The 19,332-nt window shown below is 40.1% G+C and overlaps 1 protein-coding gene and 1 long non-coding RNA gene across 3 annotated transcripts in view; one reads left to right on the top strand and one right to left on the bottom strand.

Annotated features, from left to right (window-relative positions):
• Positions 1-10,964, top strand: part of LOC122995581 — a 33,950-nt gene extending 22,986 nt beyond the window's left edge. For both annotated transcript variants that reach the window (XR_006406815.1, XR_006406816.1), the window contains 2 exons: positions 8,295-8,370; positions 8,602-10,964. This is a non-coding gene — a long non-coding RNA (uncharacterized LOC122995581). The remainder of the gene's footprint in view (positions 1-8,294; positions 8,371-8,601) is intronic.
• On the bottom strand, positions 980-8,288 carry bhlha9 (basic helix-loop-helix family, member a9). Its single transcript, XM_044370888.1, has one exon. The coding sequence runs from the start codon at positions 2,521-2,523 to the stop codon at positions 1,651-1,653; it is 873 nt and encodes a 290-aa protein (XP_044226823.1). The 5' UTR covers positions 2,524-8,288; the 3' UTR covers positions 980-1,650.
• Positions 10,965-19,332: the final 8,368 nt, after the last annotated feature.

Here is a 19,332-nt window from a genome sequence, read left to right as displayed (position 1 = left end):
CATCTCTTTGTCCGTATTCCCTTTCCTTCCTGTCTGTTAATTGTTGTTGTACCACACCATTTATTTCTTCACAAAGCCTGCAGTAGTTCTCCCCAGGCCAACTCTTTTCAGCAGCGTCTCCAGGCTCTTGTTGGGAGACCTCCAGGATGTTCAAAAAACTCTCACACACCCTATTCCACCTGCGGGCCAGTGCAGCCCGACAGGGGATTTCACCGCGCTGATGACGGGGCACAGTCTTCCTTCCTGAGCCCACATAAATCTGTCGGTGGGCTCCATCCTATAGTCTAATATTAAAGCTGTTTTCCATGACATGCTGCTCAGCAGGGGAGGGAAAGCTGTTGTTGACTAACATGAGCTGGTAGGGCCAGGAGGAGGGCCAGGAGGAAAAGTTGCGGTTAGAATTTATTTTTCTCGATCTGCACAAAGACCAGCTGACCTATCACCCGTAATGATCTCACTCACTGTTGTTGAAGAGCATTAGTTTTAACTGAAACGTACTTCTGTGCAGAAAGCAAAAAGCCAAGAATAGCAAATATGTATTTTGCAAGATGTAGTGCATGCACTTTTCATACGCCTGCGTTGCTTATTGATTTTTAGCCTCACATAGCAAAAACACTGTCAGTGTTGTTCTTCTCCCTGCCGGCCCATGCTTTTATTTTGCTATGTGTAAATAACACCTTGACTTTTCTTCTCCTTGAAAAATGACAAGAATGGACTTGTGAGGACATTTTTCAACTGAGTGAAGGACCTCTGTCATCTCAGACTAAGAATGGTAGAGGCTACCGACCTTAGGCTATAATCAAACACACACACACACACACACACCCACAGACCTGCATGCACACATGGACATGCATGCACAGACACTCAGGCACATGCATTTGAAAAGCAAAGTGTTGTGTTAATGCCGTACGAAGGTCCTGAAAACCAAATAAATTACAAGTGAACATTTTTGTCATGAAAGGAAACATAACAGGAATCTGTTAAAATATAATTTTAACATTTAATTTTGAAGATTAGAAAATGATGTACAGACTTTTTACAACTTTACAAACAGCCATGTCTTTTTATACAGAACAGAGAATAAATACATGACATAACAAATGTTGAATTTTGGGTCACATTTCATTAAGCTGCACTTTCCACTTCGAAAGCGAACATACTGTAGGAACAAGTTACATAATAGTATAGCACATATGTAAGCTATGTAGCCTGTGTTGACCAGTCTACTTATTGTTCTTTATGGGCTTACTCAGCTCCGTTTAACATCACACATTTAGTAATGTCACATAATTTTCAGTAATTCAGCTTTTGCTGAAGTCAAGAAGATGACAATTAAATGACTAGAACACAATTCTGTGGGTGAATTATCTACAGCAGACGGTGAAACATTCATTAGATGTAATATTTTGAAATGCAAGATCAAAATATGTACAACATTCTGCAGTTTGGATTGCCATTGTACTTTTATTTACATCTGTCAATTACATTTAGATGACTGCTCTACAATTAGAGTGTGTTACTGTAATACTGAGTTTATTGCAACAGCAGAAACACAAAAACCTCACATCGGTTTTCTCCCTGAGATCACTCAACAGTCCAGTGGTGTTATCAGCAGTCTTCAGGGCTCACAGTGGTGGACATAGCCTGTTACAGTATGTCAGAGCACAGAGGGAGGCTGTGCTCTGGCTCCTGCAAGTAGCTCACCTGCCAAGGGAGCCCCAAAGCTGGAGACGGCTCCACAAAAGTGTCCATGTATCCCTGAGTGCAGGAGGCCCACATCCCTGGCTGGTACCCCAACCCCTCACCCACCTGAGGGTATCGGAGAGGACTTGGCGGGTGGTCATGGGGGCTGCCGCAGTGTCCATGTGAGGCATAAAGATGTCCCTCAGTGGGATAACAAGGGTAGTGTGGTGATGGGGGACATGACGACACACTGTTATCCATGTAGACGTGTGGTTCTGAGGACAGCCTGTGCACGTGGGGCCCTTGTTGTGGCTGCATCTGGTGAGAGATGGACGCATGCCAGGGGACGTAACTCTGATGCTCCAGACGAGGAACCGTCACCCTGGTCTGCTCAAGTCGAGATGCTCCCATCGCAGCCGGTCCCGCAGATGACCTGTTGCATTCCCGGTGGGTGCAGGGCTTGCTGGGGGGGTTCGTGCTCAGGAATACTGAAAGAGCAGAGATGCGGTTGATGGCCCTCTGTAGTGTGGCAATCTTGGAGAGCCGTTTGCCACTGAGGTCATGGTTCAGAGCAACTCGTAGGGCATTAAAGGCCTGGTTGTAGTCCATAATGCGTTTTCGCTCACGGACATTGGCAGCCATCCGTCGAGCTTTGGAGCGGACAGGTCGATTGCGCTTTTTGGTCTGACCTTCCTCTGGGTCACTTGGGCTGCTGGTTGAGCTCTCACTGTCTTGGAAAGAAGCCTTGGGACTTCCCTCATCCTCACCTTGGTCCAGCGTGCCAAGCTCCAGCTCTTCCTCAGAGAACTCTGATTCTGCAACACTGCTACAGCTCATTGTGTCAATAACGTGGACACTAGACAATTCAGAGTAAAATCTTTGTACTTGTATTGTAGTTGTTGTGAAGATCTGCACAGTTTGCAGGCTGCTTCAGCTACTGGACACACTCCCTGAGTGCTCCTCGGCTTGATTTGTGGGGCTGTCGGTATTTGCTGCTGTGCCGACAGCCCAGGTATTCTCCTCCTCCAACTCCTCCTCTGCCTTGTGATTACTTGTACCTCAACAAGACAGGTTGGCCTGCTTTTTAAAGCTCTGGAAGTCACATGGTACAGTCACCTGTGAGGAATGATGCACTCTCTCTCCCTCTCCAGGTTTATGGGCACCCTCCAGGCAAATGGCACTGTCACCTCCTCCTCCTACTCTGACTCTCCCTCACATCACTTACAGGATCTCGCAGAAGAGTTTCAACACTTCACGTCAGTGTAAAACATAAGCAAAACACTCATTTTTTAAAAATAGCAATTAACTTTACATTTCTTTTTGCACCTTTATAAAGGAATTAGTCAGACTGTTTTTCACTTTGTAACACTTCTGTAATCCCGGAATCTAGTTACATGTGATTTCCATGAAGAGATGTTCCATGAGTGTTAGTCTCAGGGACATTCATGGCAAATTGACACATTTATCCAAGGGGCCCAATCTGTTATATGTGTTTCCCCTTTTCTCAGGTCTGGGAAGAGAGGAACCTTCTTATCTACCGTAGGTTAGATTTGTCCTTGCAATTAGTTGTCTCTAGAGTGGCGATTCTCCCTCTCTCTGTCTCTCTCTGCTCAGGTTTAAGGGCCATGTAATTTAGAGGAGCTTCCCTGGAACCCATCCCCATAAATCAGGCCTGGGCAGCACCTGAGGACAAGAGCAGAGCGAGCCCTAGACTTCAAAGAGAGGGAAAAAACAAGGGCAAATATTTTACAATTAGAACCTGCAATTGCTGCTGGCTTAGGCTATCGAACTTTCATAATCTTTTGCTAGTGAAGATGGGGTTCCATATGGATAAAATTGAGATTGTTTCAATACAAAAATGCTTAAACATTGTTTTAATGATTGATCCTGTAAGGTGATGAGTTTCATGTCATTTTTTAAACAAATGCCTATTAGATACAAAATAGAAAGAGATTCTTATGTTTTATTTACAGCTCTTGTTAAATTGAACAGTGGAAAGAGAGAAAGACCTGCATCCACATGAAAGATCTATGTGTCAGATATTGCGGTGGACAGTGAAAGGTGATTGCACTGACCTTTAGCTAGGCTTCTGGCCAAGTGCAACGGGTCAGGTAACTAAAGGGTAGGCCCTCAGACACTGAACTGGGGGTCGTTGAGAAGCATTGCTTCCTTCCTGCCCTCTTCTTTTTATTGTATGTGTTGCGTCTCTGAGACGCCAACCTTTTAAACAATTACAGCCCAGTTTCAGCTCTAAAAGCACAACTATTGATTTGAGGTGGGAATGTTTAGTCTAGCCTTTTTACTGTTGTGTCCGGGAGATCAGCGCTCACTTGGATTATTCACTCATTTTGAAGTTTTTATTTACATATATATATGTATAGTCATTGCAGAGTACTGCGGATGTTTTGATACCCCTGAGGTTTGGCATAATTTGCATTGCTACAAAAGTAGTGCAAAATGAACATATTTTAATTATTTCCAAGATCTGTCTGAATATTTTCTATTATACTGAAGGTCTACCTCATGCATTTTTAATTAAGGAGAGAATGATTTTTTTTTCTTGACCAGACCCCCAGAGCCAATCATAAGTCAACCTTGCATTCCACACAGTGCTCATGTTTTCTGAATTCAAATCTAACCCACACTGACAAATCCACCAAGATCTGCACAATTACTACAATTTCGAATGGTAATTATGTCCACAGGCTGTAGTTTAAACCTTAATGTGACAGTTGAGCTGTGCAAGACGCACATTTCATTTAGTCAATTATTTCTCACCAACACAATTTAAGCCCTGGTGACACAAGGTGTATACATACTTCAATAACTTCATATAAAAAATAGAATTTTCTTCTCTGCTTAAATAGATATAAAAATACTGTGCAAATCTTCAGATCACTGTGTGGCACAACAACTTGAGCAAACTTTAAATCAGTATAGCACTGTGAATAGTCTTATAGTGGTTAATAGTGCACAAACTGTTGAACCACAATGACGATATTTAAGCATTTCACTAATTTTTGTCTTTCTTGTTTTGTGTTAACTGATGGTCCATTCCTGTGATGTTGTAAAATAACCACTTAAACCACTGTACTTACCACACCTTTTGAATAACCCTGCTGATCTTCTGCATACCTTTATAGATAAAACAGTTTGAAATGTTCAGCCCACACCGCTCAGCTCCAAGGGAGTGTGTAGGCTTTATCACAAGCTGTGATTTATGGCTTTACAAACATGTCAGATTTACTGCTGTGGTGTAAAGAGCATGAAGACTACGGCCTCGGACTCTCCCCGTCCATTCATTTTTGACAGGTGACAAGACACCAGTAATTATCAGCCGCCGGAATAAATCACAAGATTTTATCACGCAGCTCGCCTTGCCCTTGATGGAATAACCATTTTCAAGCAAGGGGAGCCTGTCCAACGCTGCTGAACCTAAGATTTGTAAATCTCCTGCTCAAGCCCCCATAATGACTGGTTGTTAGCCGTTTGTTATTAGAGGTCTGTGTGCCAAACGTTATAGATGTATATTTCCAAAGGGGTAGTTAGGGGTAATAAGTGAGTATGGTCCGGGTTCGCTAACCTTGGCTTTGCAGTGGTATGTTAATGCATGTTTTTGGTGTCTGCCATGGAATTTTCTCACCTCAATAAAAAGCCTCCAGTCCAAAAAAGGTTCTTTGCTGCTATTTGTCAAACCATAATCCCTTAGGAACAGTTAATGTCTGTAAAAATCTGTTATCAACTGTGCAATGCCAATCTGTGGTCATTTTATGGCAGTCATTCTATTCGTCATACTCTTTTATTGCAACAGTACAAAATAGTGTTGCTTGATAAGATTAATAGAAACGTTAAACCTTACTTTATAGTATATTATTACATACTAATATACTACTTAAAGTATAATGATCAATAGTTCTTTTTTGTGTGTGAATTCTCCTTACAAAAATGCTGTCTGGGGCGTTTAGAAATCCAGGGGCTCCCAACGGTTTTCTTCGGTGCACTGGACTCTGGCTTGTGTCATTGCAGGACAGTGAGTTGCCCAGCAGATTCCTGTCAATCTATCATTTCTGATCTATGCTGTCAGCACCGAGCTGCCTGTCGTGGCCAATTGTATCAGAGAACCACAAGAGAAGGAGATGCTCAGCCTTCGTCTCTGAGTCACACTTTCCTCTTTGGTGAACAAACAGAGTGAGACAAGTCTTTAAGAATCATTTGAACATTTGCGCACAAAAAAACAACTTCGACCTGAGGTATAGTCAGGTTTAGTATGAGCTGTCGTTATCGTCTGTCAGCATGTACTGCAGAAACATACCTGAGTGAAACACACTTCTGAAGTTTTGGTGACATGGTGTAAGAGTGTCTGAGATCTCATCCAACATGTTAAAAACAAAGCATGAAAACAGCAAGCCTACTGACACAACAATTGTGAATCACTCTGTCTGAAATTACTGGCTATTACGTATAGTTGGCTGCTATAATTCCTTTCAGTGTGCACAACAGCTATAAAACCTCAGTTGTCGGGTTGAAACAGTGCCCCGGGTATTTCAGCAAGCACAGCTCCACATCGAAAGTGTTATTCACAAAATATCTGTCACAGTGTTGGCTATTAATCATAGAGGTGTGTTTATTCTACAACATTAAAGATGTTTCAGTGGTTTACCACTGAACATGTTATGAAAAAAAGTAAATAGATGTGGCTGCTTATAAAGAAAATCAAGGCCAATCATTGTTGTCATCATTTTTCACAAAGCAGTTCATTCATACCAGGATACAATTTGCTAGAAAAAGACACAATTGAACAGCTTACTGATTCATTCAGTGACCTCTTGACTATTAATTGAGCCAATATTAATTGTCATGTAAATATCTGCTTTAGTTCTGAGTCCACATGTTTGCTTTATAGTAATAGTAGCCAATTGATTAATGAGGCCTTTTTGTTTCAGTCATGTCATAAAAGTAAGCTGGTTGCCATGTAGAGAAAAACAGCACACTTAATGTTTGGGTCAGTAACAGTCCTGCACTCTCTAATTTAGCCATAAGCAGAACAACCTCTCTTCTTAGTGATTTATACCTTGTAACAAAACCATGCAAATCTGTCAGTACTGATGTCATGACATGTCTAACAGTTTCCTCCGCATAGGAATGTCAGCGCACTTCCTCCCCTGTCCTAAATACTTGACTCATGATATGAATCACTCATTTTTACAGGATAGTATTTACTGTTGGATCATATGAACTGCAAAGTAAAGGGATCGCTGAAAAAGAAGTGTATTTATTGAGCAGGACAGTGGGCAGCCATTAAACTGTTCACTTCAACCATATATCACTTCATGCCAGGCACATGCTGAAGTTAATGTAAGCGATTTTCTGCACATGACAAAAAAACGTGCATTGAGCTTAAAAAACAAATCCAAAAAAGCAGCGGTGTATGTTCATAGTACATTCCTTCCGAAGACTAGTCAGTCATTATGCTGGGTTATCATTAAAGGGTCCATTTGGAGTGTTGGAACATGTGGTCAAGGTTAACTGTCTGTAGGCTAGTTCCCACACAACCCACAGCAGTTAAAGTGGTGCCCTCTGACCACAGAGGTAGTAACAAAGCATCACAGCAATACTATGGTTAAATGAGTCTAATAAGTTCACAACACTATATAGATGTGTGTGAAATATCTGCTCCCAGGGATGGAGATTGATTGAGCAGTTGTCAGAGGTCAGTGGTTTGACGGAATGTGATTGCCAGAACATAACAATCTAAATAAAAATACATGATAGCTGACAGTGTCACACAAAGAGGTTGACAATGAGTATAATTGTTTAAGAACAAAGAAAAGTTCAATCAAACAGGGGAGTTTTGTCATTATGAGGCCCTTGATATCTGTAGCTTTGCTCTTCAGGTCAGTCCTGTGGAGGTCATAACCTTCTCCTGCCTCTGGCCATTAAGCTCTCTCTCAATGGAAAAGGATGCCCTATGTGCTGCAAGTCCATAGATGTAATTATAATAGATTTGCTCTTTTTCTAAAAGACAGAAATTTGACTTTGACCTTATTACATTAAATTAAGCCCAGAGGGATATCTGAAATTAAATATTCTCTTTTATCTTAAGGACTAATTGATTTAGAACAAGTCTTCTATCAGTAGTTCATCACAGTTAGTGCTGTTTGTAGCGACTGTAAGTTAAATTCAGAATGCATTAATTTGCCTATTTAGATATTTTCTGATCATATCATACTCTATTTTTCTTGTTGTCAATAAATCCCATGAAAAGAAAAAAAAATCTAAGGTGTGATATATCTTATTCCTCTGTGCCGTAGAGCTCCACTGAACTTTTGCATACCTGCAGATAGACAGGCTGACAATAACTGAACAAAGAACTCCTGCAAACTGTCTTCTGTGCTTGCAATTAGAGGACATTTATTGGGAGCAACGTTTCGGTACAGAGACCTTCATAAAGTTATTTCCTGAAATAACCCGATGTATAAATGAGCATGCGAAAATAAAGAAATCGTCTTTCTGGTTGAAGCAACACTGATGATGATGATGAGCACTTGTGATTATTCCTCCATGAAATATGTGTAACTAAACCAGTTTTCCTACCCTTATGATAACAGCACCAACAGGTTATGGGCCCAGGAGGGAACTTGGAAGCCGATGACACCGATTATATTTCGGCGAAGATGAAAAGAGGTCAGTTCATACGTTCTACTTCTGCATGGCCATGAGGGCCCACGTTAGTGACATAAATTTTCGGGGGGTCTGGCCATACCCATCTGCGGACGTCCGTGTGCAGCCCAAATTTGTTACTGCATGTTTTAGAAAAGCAAACAGGAATGCCTGTCTCATCTACTGTATGTTTGTACTGTATTCTTATTCTCATTAAGCTGTCTTTTCTTTTTTCAACTTTTTGTTGTTGTTCAGCAGCACATAGGAACTCCTCAGCTGCATTCAGACTGAAAACAGCCCTGTGTGAAACAAGGTTTAAAGTGCCAGTGAGACAATGAAATACAATCCAGAAAGTCCAGTTGGAGTAACAGATTATCGTGTTTAAAAGCTGATCAGAAAAGCACAGCACAGCGGTGTGTAATACTCACAGACTGGACTTTACAACTCTGGAAAGTTATCACACTGCAGCCCTGTTTGACAGCAGGCACATGTGGAATGTGTCTGTGTCCGTGGACCTCTGAAAAAAGTATGAATGGAAAGGCGTGCGTGTCCATGGTCCACGTGCAAGTCTGCAGCTGTCCACGGATGTGGAAAGTTGAATTGCCCTTTACGAGTTATGGGAGACAAAGTTTTTGGGCCATCTGCAGTTGCCAGGGCTAAAGGGGACCATAGTGAATGAGCCAGAGCCTAATGAGGAGGAGGAAGAGAACGAGGATGCTAAGAAAAATGAAGAAGCCTGTACTGAATTGATACAGGTTTTGGATGAGAAAAGTCCTTCCCTGATTATGAGAGAAGCAGTGGACAATGGGAGAAAAGCTTTGCCGATATTGAGGGACCATTACACAGGTAGCCATGTGTTATTAGAGTCTAATATCTCTCCAGAAAGCCACCAACGAGAGCGTTAGGGACTACATCATTCATGCAGAGACAGTAATTACAGCACTGACAAATGCTGAAGAGACTCTTAGTGACAGGCTGTTGATTGCAATGATTCTGAAAGGTTTGCCTGAATCATTTAAGCCATAGAGGGCTCAGAGATAACCTGCTACAACTACAGCCAGAAAGGGCATAAGGTACAGGAATGCACTGGCAAATTGCAGACGAAAAAGGAGAGACAATGTGAAACAAGCAACTGACACTGAAGACCACACATTTGCATTGAAAATAAGGTTTGTGTATTGAAAAAGAGAGGGCTAATGGTTGATACGGGAGTAAAGTCACATACAATCACAAACATCGGGAAGTTTAAGAAACTTGGCGAGACCTTCCAGCCAGAAAAACACTTCCTGGTGTTGGCTGACGGAACAAGAATGAACGGTGTTGCATTGAGGAGAGGTGATGCAAAGGTCTGCCTTAAAGACAGGGGGGGTCAGCGGGTGAATACAACACTGACAAAGGCACTGTACATATGATTATATGCACAAGACATTTTCTCTATCAAAGCAGTAACGGCCGATGGGCCCTCAGTCAACTTTTGACAACGGTGTGACCAGCTCATCCACAAGTTTGACATCAAAGAGTACGATAGACTTTACTATCTAGACACTGTAAATGATGAAGATGATGATGGATGTCATGGGTGTTATGATATTCAAACGTGGCACGAAATTCTTGGTCACTGTAATTATGATGATATGTCAGAGTTGAAGAATGTAACAGAGGGAATGAACATCAAGGGTTTATTGATGAGTCTAGCCTAAACTGTGAAGTCTGCACAAAAGGGAACTTTGCTCAGAATAGGAACCGAGAGACCGATGAAAGAGCAAAAGCAGCACTTGAGCTTGTACACACTGATTTGGCTGGCCCTATAGAGCCAGAGGCAAAAGATGGGTTTAGATACACTCAAGCATTTACTGATGATTATCAAGGGTAGTGTTTGTGTACTTCCTGAAAGCAAAGAGTGATACTGTCAAAGCCACTGAAAAGTTAATTACTGACTTAGTCCCTTATGGGAAAATCAAGTGTATTAGGTCAGATAATGGCACAGATTCACAGCAAAAGACTTCCAGTCATTGGTTAGTAAGAATGCCATAAGACATGAGAATTCAGCACCTACTCACCCCATCAACATGGGACTGCTGAGAGAAATTGGAGAAAACTGTTTGAAATGGTAGGATGTAAGCTACTTGAGAGCAACTAACCAAAGACGTTATGGAGATATGCTGTAATTACTGCTGCACTAATTCACAACAGGTGCTACTACAGACATGTAGGAAAGACTCCACACTACATTTTGACAGGGAGGAAGTCTAATCTTCATCAAAGATGAAGGTATTTGACTGTAAGACAAGTGAACAGAAACTAAACTTTGATGGTGATGGTGAACCTATTGATCCAAAAAGATATTGTGAAGTGGTAGACAGCTTGATATACTGTATGTAATGACATGTACAAGACCTGATCTAAGTTGGATTGTCAGCAAGCTGTCACAATACTCATCAGAGCCAAAGGAACAACACTGCATAACTGCCGGACATGTGTTGAGGTACTTGGAGGGCACAATAAACCAGGAGTTGTGTTGCAAGAACAGAAAGGAAAAACTCAAACTTGTAGCATATAGTGATGCTGATTGGGCAGCAGATCAAAATTACAGACGAAGCACAACAGGGTACCCCTTTACAACTAAAAATGGGCCTGTTATTTCATGGAAATCCAAGAAGCAGCCAACAGTAGATTTATTTACATGTGAAGCAGAGTATATGGCACCGGCTGCAACCACAAGAAAATTTGTATCTTGTACAGTTACTGAATGGGATGGATAGTGAGTGCTAATATGCACCAGTAAAAATCTTTAGAATGACCAAGGTGCAATTACTCTGTCAAAGAACCTAGTATATATCGTCAGAGATGTAAACATGTCGACATCAGGTATCATTTAATTCGGCCTACACTCAGTGATAGTAAAATAACTATTGAATATTGTCCAACAGCAGACATGGTCGCAGATGTTTGCATGTTTGCAAGTCTGCAAAGAACCGTACCAAACCATTTACAGGGACATTTACACTGACATGTAAAAGATCATCTAACTCACATGTCTGCATGTAGTAAGGAGCAGAAATCATCACTCTCCATCTGCCCCTAGTTGAGGTCCTCTTTTACATTTGTCATATTACTGAGATTTAGCAGGCAGGGAAAGAAAACATTTGTAGAAAGGTTGCCCTCTAGTGGCAAAAAGATCACACACAAGTTCTGAGGTTGACATCAGTTGTATAAAATGCAGTTGATTTTTTACAAAATCAGGAAAAATATATAATATAAAACAGAAACAGTCTTGTTCCTTCTTGTTTGCTGAACTATAGGTTACTGTTTGAATATGAATCTTTAGAATTAACAACTTTTGTTGATGACAATAGTGGCAGCTGCAGAAAATAGGATAGAAACAAAAAACCTGGCAGCCATATTTCAGTAGTGGTCCTCTAAACTAAAAGAGTTACAACAGGAGCAGTGAATTTGTAAACTGACATACTGTCCAATTGGTACTGTATATTGCAAAACAAAAACATATATATTTCCTCTTGTTAGGCATTACTTTGACAGTCAATACTGTACATGGTGAATGACAACATAGCTATAAGGGAAGTTCAGTTCAGTTTGATAGTAGTGCTGGAGGATGGGGACAACAAAATCACTAGGTGTGTTTCTCTAGGAAGTATAACAACGCAAAGCAAATTCTGTATCTGTATGACTTACAGGTCAGGTCATTTCCTAGATTAGGTTACAAAAAGTAAGATTTCAGTCTCTCCAAGGTGTCAAGGTGATTTATCAGAAGCCATTGTTTTTTATTTTCTTTTTGTAAACTTACTGTTTTTTCAACATAATCTCTTTCTTTATGGGACAAAACAAGACATCGGAATAGCAGTTTTCATTTAAATCTTTTATGTACAGTCACAAGACAAGTGGACCCAGGCTCTTATTTGTGGATGCCCGCACCCTGCTTGCATCCACTGTTTGCGTTGGACCACTACTAGAGTTAGTCTACTCAAGCTAATGTAATAAGAATTTATTATTCTTTCAACAATCAGAATCTCATAGTCTTTCAAGAACAATCAATTAAACACATAAGATGTCGGAAGAAATGTGTTTAAGAAGTGTGCAAGTATAGTGTTGTGTATTTTTAAGCTTTTTTTGTCATTTGCCTTCATTTGATAGAGATATCAAACTTGGGAAGTTGTGTCTGTATGTATGCATCTTTTTTAAATGACTGCTACAAATAGAAAATAGTTTAGTTAATTAAGTTTATCTAATAATACTTTATGCAGGAGTTCTCAACATTTTGTAACTTAAGGCTCACTTGTGATTGTTGAAAAATTTCCAAGGACCACCTTCCTAAATAAATGAGAAAAACAAACATAACATGACAAAAAAAGGAGAAAAAATAAACTGGGCTGTAAATATGTCTTATGCCACTTGTCAGCTGTAATGACCAAAATAAATATTCTGCTTACCCTCAGTGAGACACTTGGACTTGCTTCTAGGAAATAATGAGGTCAAGTCATGGTGGGATGGGTGAGAGGCTCACACACAGAGTAGCATTCAAAGTTGCTTTCAGATTGTTCCTTGCCATTGGTTTTGTGACAGTCACAATGGAAAACCCTGACTCACATAAATAGGCGGTGGTGAAAAGCAACAGAAATTTGATTGCCTGTTTTGACAGAGAGGGATATTGACTGGCAGCCAGTATCCAGAATGAAGCAAGGTCAACTTGAGCTGAAGCTTCAGGTTGCTGTCTGCTGATACAGTAATTCAATTCAATTCAGTTTTATTTATATAGTGCCAAATCACGACAAAAGTCATCTCAGGGCACTTTTCACATAGACCATACTATTTAATTTACAGAGACCCAACAATTCCCCCATGAGCAAGCATTGGCAACAGCGGTAAGGAAAAACTCCCCTTTAACGGGAAGAAACCTAAAGCAGAACCCGGCTCTAGGTGGGCGGCCATCTGCTTTGACGGGTTGGGTTTAGAGAGAGAGAAGGGGTTGGGGGGGGGTACACAGAGGAGCAGAACAACAATGGCAACAACAACAACAATAACAATAGATACATGACTAGCAACAACAAACAGCAGCAACAGCAGGAACACTAGTTCCATCATTTCATTTTCCAACAAAGTGGACAGAGCCATGTCTTCTGAGGCAAGATCCACAGAGAAAGGGTTCAAAATCCAAGGTTTCCATGTCGTGGGTCCTCTGGGAAGTAGTCTGCAAACTTTTGTGACAACTGAGTCAAATGCTGGGTTATAGCACTGGATATGTTGACATGAGGAGAGGCTTCAAAACTTTGACTTAGGAGTGAAAACATGTCAAATCGTCCTTCCTCGACTCTTCCGTTCCAAAAATAGGTTTTTTCTTGAGACCCTCAATTTTGTTTGAAACCAAAAACACTGTGCTGTTTCTGCCTTGCATTGATATATTGAGTTGATTTAACGGGTCAAATATATCTGATAAGTAGGCCAGTTTTGCACAAAAAAGTTACCATCAGTGTAATGCTCAGCAAGAGGAGATTGCTGCTCTTCCAGAAATGTGTGCACTTCTTTTCTCAGTTCAAAAAGGTAATTAAGCACACATCTTCTTGAAAGCCACCTTACTTCACTGTCGTACAAGCGCTGATCTGCATCAAGTCTTCCACACAGAGCAGCAAAACACCTTGAATTGAGTGCATTTTTCTTTAAGGTCCAGTGTGTAGAATTTAGTGCCATCTAGTGGAACAGACTTGGCAGAAATGCAATATAATATTCATAAGTAAGTATCAGTGTATAATCCCATGAAAATAAGAATTATTGTGTTTCGTTACCTTAGAATGAACCCTTTATATCTACATAGGGAGCAGGTCCTCTTCCATGGAGCCTGCCATGTTGCACCGCCATGTTTCTACAGTAGCCCAGAACAGAAAAACCAAACACTGGCTCTAGAGAGGGCCTTTCGCATTTTTCACAAGTTTCGCAGCCACCGTTGGTTCTTCTACACACTTGGAAGAGAAGGGCGAGGGAAGGGGTATTCAGTTGCTTGCAATCTGCAACCTCACCACTAGATGCCACTAAATCTTACTCACTGGTCCTTTAATATAGTTAACCATTTTCACAGTCAAGTTCATGACTTCCTGCAGTTCTGGTGACATCTGCTTTGTTGCTAGACTTTCTCTACGTAAGAAAGTATGCGTCTACTTGGCGTCTGGTACCCTCTCTTGGATCCGTTTAACACCACGATGTATTCCTGTCATTGATGCAGCTCTGTCTGTGCAAACACCTGTACAGTATTTACAATCAAGACCTTTTTTGGTACTAAGTAAGTAATCATCAAGGCAGCACATTACATTATCTGCCGTTGTTCTTGTGGGAAGCTCTTTGCGTGAAGATTGCTGTTCCTGCAGTATCTTGCGGCATCGGTACCATCAGTCTACTCGTCCAGCTGTATGGCAAAGTATGGACTTGCTTTCATTCTTTCCACAAGTTGGCATTCAATATCATCATTCATGTCAACAATTCTTCTACTCACGGTGTCATTGGAGAGTAGTATTGACTGAATTTTTGTTGCAGCTGCCTCCCCCAGTAACTCTCAGCACATATCCACAGCGCTAGGCAAAATAAGCTCCTCTGTAATCATAAAGGGTTTCTTGCCATGAGCTACATGAGCAGCAACTGTATAGCTAGCTTTCAAAGTGGCTTTTGACTGAGTTGTTAATGTTGTAATGACTTGCTGTTGTGCCTGAAGCCTGTCCCTTTTCCCTAGGAAATATTCTTTTGGCTTTGGCTTACTGTTGGTTTATTATTTATGTGAATTCTTGAGCACATTTAGATATAAAAATAACTAGCTTTGTAAATTACAAAAAAAAAAATTTAATCTAACCATTTGGCAGCATTACTGCCACCATTGCCAACTAGACGGCCCTCTGAGGTCCACCGCCCACTGGTTGAGAATCTCTGACTTATGCTGAAATCCATAGCAAGTCGGAAGTCGATGGTTTCGAGTCAGTATTCCCAACTTCCAATCTAAATGCATCCCAGCCCATCTGCTCAAGAAATTATGGACACCCACAGCAAACTGATGTTTGGAGGGCCATGTACATGCAGGGTTTCATTCCAATCCAACACTCCAGCCGATGATTTAACAGATTAGCACACTTAAAAGAGGTTTGAGAAGTAGGCTAGTACCGCCTGCTCATGAAGACTTCCATCAAGCACAAATCAACTGAATGGAAATGGCAACTACAAAGTTTTTACAGCACATTTCACAACACAAACTCTACATAAAGCAAAAATTGATGAAAAGGTAATGCTGCTTACTGTTCACTGTGTGCACTGCCATATTGCTTTGATGTCAGGTGTGTTTCTGTCAGTGAACTCGGAATAGATCTTGCCCGAGTTTCCAACTTGAATGACCATTCCATTACACTTTTCCATGTCGGGGGTCATTTTTTTCTGACCTCAAAGCACAATGGATTGCAGCATTAATGCACATCTTTTCATTGCAGGTGGAAGTAGAGTACCCTTTATAAAAACACATCGCATTCTGACATTCTAACTCTCCACCTGTCTCCTCTATCTCCACATGTGACTCAGAAAATGCAACATCTTCAAGTCTGTGCGATAATGTAAGGTGGCCTTTGATTGACAAAAACTATATATTTTTACATCTTTGCTAATCATTATCAGGATTATTATTATTATCATTACTAGTGTTTTCACTTGACCCTATCATTTCTGTTGTATTTTTGCTGTACTCATGTTTTTTCTGCCCAGCAGTTATTGCTTGAAATTCAGCCCACAATCTACTAAAATGGACAACTAATGCATATTTTTGGTGGCATTAGGATTAGCTGTGATGTACATAATAACACTTACCTAATGTACCTACCTAGCATCTGGTCTAAGAGATAGCAATGTTAAAGTATATGGTTAGAGAGATTTATTAAACCCTTGGGGTCTAATAGTAATGTAGATGGTTTAGAATGGCAGTGTTTATAATTTTGGCTCCCTGGAAGAAAATATATTTTGAAACAGACATGTTTATGGATATGTTAGTGGTGGTTAGATTTAGACACAGGTTCACAGGTTTTGGTGTCTGTAACTTCAGACCTTTCCCCTACAATTATCCAACCCAGTAGTTCAGGGCTTTAGTGGTTGAGGCAGAAACAGGTAACTTGATGAAAATACAGTTCCAGTGCAGAGTTTCTCACCTGTGAAGGGGGCACTTGTCATGCTGACAGGGTTGTGAAGAATTTCTAAGACTGATTTATTTCTTTGATATTTTTGAAATAAAATAAAAGAAATTGGTTTGAAAATGTTTCAATTGGAACTCCATTTTATGTTATTGAAAGCAGAATACAAAGGTATATATGGCACTTAGAAGTGTCTAACTGCTTGTGTCTTGAGGATGTAAAAATGGAGTTACAGGCCAGTTGGGGTTGTGAAAATGCTCACTCTCCCCTGTAGGTGGTGTGAGCAGGCTGCATTTGCTTTCTGTTAAATAGATATGACAGACTATTGATGATATGAGATCATTTTGGATTCTTCATCTGCATGAAGCTGGAATTCACAAAAACACCCAAATTGTATCTTTACATGTAGGAGGTGCTTATTGAGAGAGAACAAGTGTGAAGATGGGTAAAATTAGAAATAGTGCTTTAAGAACTTAGTTTGTGTCTTCCTGTAGGGAGCAATTAAGGCATTGTAATACCAAGTCAGTGGCTCAGTTTACAGCAGCCAGTAGACAAAAGTGATATATAATGTATTTCTTCACACATATTTTCATATATACATTTAAATGTGCCAATAACAATGCATATGTATAGGATTATTAATATCCTAGTTATAACAAATGTGCTGTTCGATCCAAATGCCAAGAGGTTTATATGGTGGTTCGCCTTGATCCTTTAAAAGTATAATGTGTACTGTGAAGGAGTGTGGAGCGATAGCAGATTGGTAGTAATAGTAGAAGCATAATAGATTTTTAGTGTATTTCTGGTTGTGCATGAATATATAAAAAGTTAAAAGATAAAACATTGTAAACACATACTTTATACTTGGTAGTTGTTACTCATAGAACACAAGAGATTTGAGAGCACTGCTTACACACAGATCCCAAATGGTGCCAGTGCCTCGTTTCACAAATGATTGTCACTCGCAAATTGCAGATACATTTGTGAGTCTTTATTACCTCATGTTGCAAGTCTGAACTTGCATATTGCAGATTTGGTGAAACTGGCCCCAGGATTTTTTGCTGAGTATTGGTGGACCCCAACAATGATGTTGGATGATTGATGAGCCCGTCTGTCAATCAGGTTTTCTGTCATTCAAACACAGCAAGATGCTCAGCAGCTACTTACCATGCAGAGTCCCATTAAATTCTGCATGGATGTCCATGATCTGCAGGAGATGGCTCCAAATGATTTTTGTGAATCCCAGATGTTTTGTTTGGTGTCAGTGTCAGATACCCATTTGGGGCATTGACAAGTTGTTTCCAAAACAAATGAAGGCCCTCCCCTCACATCAAAATTTCCATTTTTGCACAAGAATTATGTTACTGTATCATGATATTTCCTGAGAATGTTCTTGCTCCCACAGGGACAATTTGTTTTACATTTTTCCAATATCACATTAGGACAAACATGTATCAGGATTTTTGTTGTGTGCCTTTTCCTGTCATGAGGGGTGATGGACATTGCAGCCTCTAGTGGTTGCAGGAGGGAATTGTATTTGTAAAGTCATCTAAAAAATCTCTAGTAAGTGGTTTACAAAGGTAGTAGAAATACTACTGATTTTAGGACCATGCTTTGAGGACATTGTACAGGGGAAAAGAGATGATCAAGCACTAAGCAACACAGACACACAGCTCCATAAGAAACTCATATGTTTTTAAGCCCAGTTATTTGCAAAAAAATGTTTATTTCAATAATGATGGCATATTTTTGCTCAGAGAGCCTTGTCTCATGCTAACCTGCTCCTTATTGAAATTAGCTTGCATACCTGTATGTATTTATGGCAGTCTGATACACAGTCTATGTGTATGAGACTGTGCTACCTCTTGCCATTTCAACATTATTTTGAATTTTGATTCTAAACATTAGATTTGTTGGTACCAGACTATGTAAAATTCATTATGTGAGCCTGAGCACTTTAGCATCTGATTTGTAGACTGATTACATCTTTTTTTGCATCTAATGGTGTCATGTGAGGTAAAGAATGTAGAAGAAAGAAAGAAAGAAAGAAAGACAGGATTATAAACTTCCCATTACTCACCAACCCTTAAATACATGGACTAACACAACTTTTCTAAATTATTTATGTTTATGATGCTGTAAATATTTACAACAGAGTTGTAGTTTATCACATGAGAGACAAAATCCAAAATTTTCATCTGAGTCAAACTCTAACTTCAATTATGAAACAAATATGAATAGTGTAGTGTTATGTTGATATATTGTATAATGTTTTATATTTCTTGTATCTGATGTTAATTATGAAAGAAATATGTGGTATTTGTTAGTTCAAGAAAATGCAGAAGTGAAGATAATTCCTTCATTTCTAAAATGAACACAAAATAAAATACACAACCAGCTCGAACAACAAAACTTGGTTGTTTGGGGTTGTGCTCCACTTCAGCCTCTACTCATGAAACTTTAATCACCTCTTGGTGGAATGATGATTCAATTTGATAAAATAGGTATTTTTAAAGAACAGTATATGAATTTAAAAAAAAAAAAGTTTGTTCTGTTGCTGCAGCACAAGCGCAGACTAAAAATTAGAGCTGAGCTAATTTTTTGATAACACACAATTGCCTTGTTTATCTATAATTCAGATCTGAGGAAACGATAATAACCCAGGCACAAAGTAAGATGCGTGCACCCTCTGTTGCCAAATTACAGTATATCTTTGCAGCAGGAGAATCTAATGCAGGCTCCCTTAAAGAGGGAGAGCGAACAGTGATCCGAATCAGTCAGCTGCACTGTGGACCATGTGTGCATGCGTCCTCCTTCCCTCTCA

The sequence above is a fragment of the Thunnus albacares genome, chromosome 13, assembly GCF_914725855.1.
Source record: "Thunnus albacares chromosome 13, fThuAlb1.1, whole genome shotgun sequence".
Taxonomy (NCBI): domain Eukaryota; kingdom Metazoa; phylum Chordata; class Actinopteri; order Scombriformes; family Scombridae; genus Thunnus; species Thunnus albacares.
The sequence above is the reverse complement of the archived record's forward strand: the minus strand, read 5'-3'. Positions and strand labels throughout refer to the sequence as shown.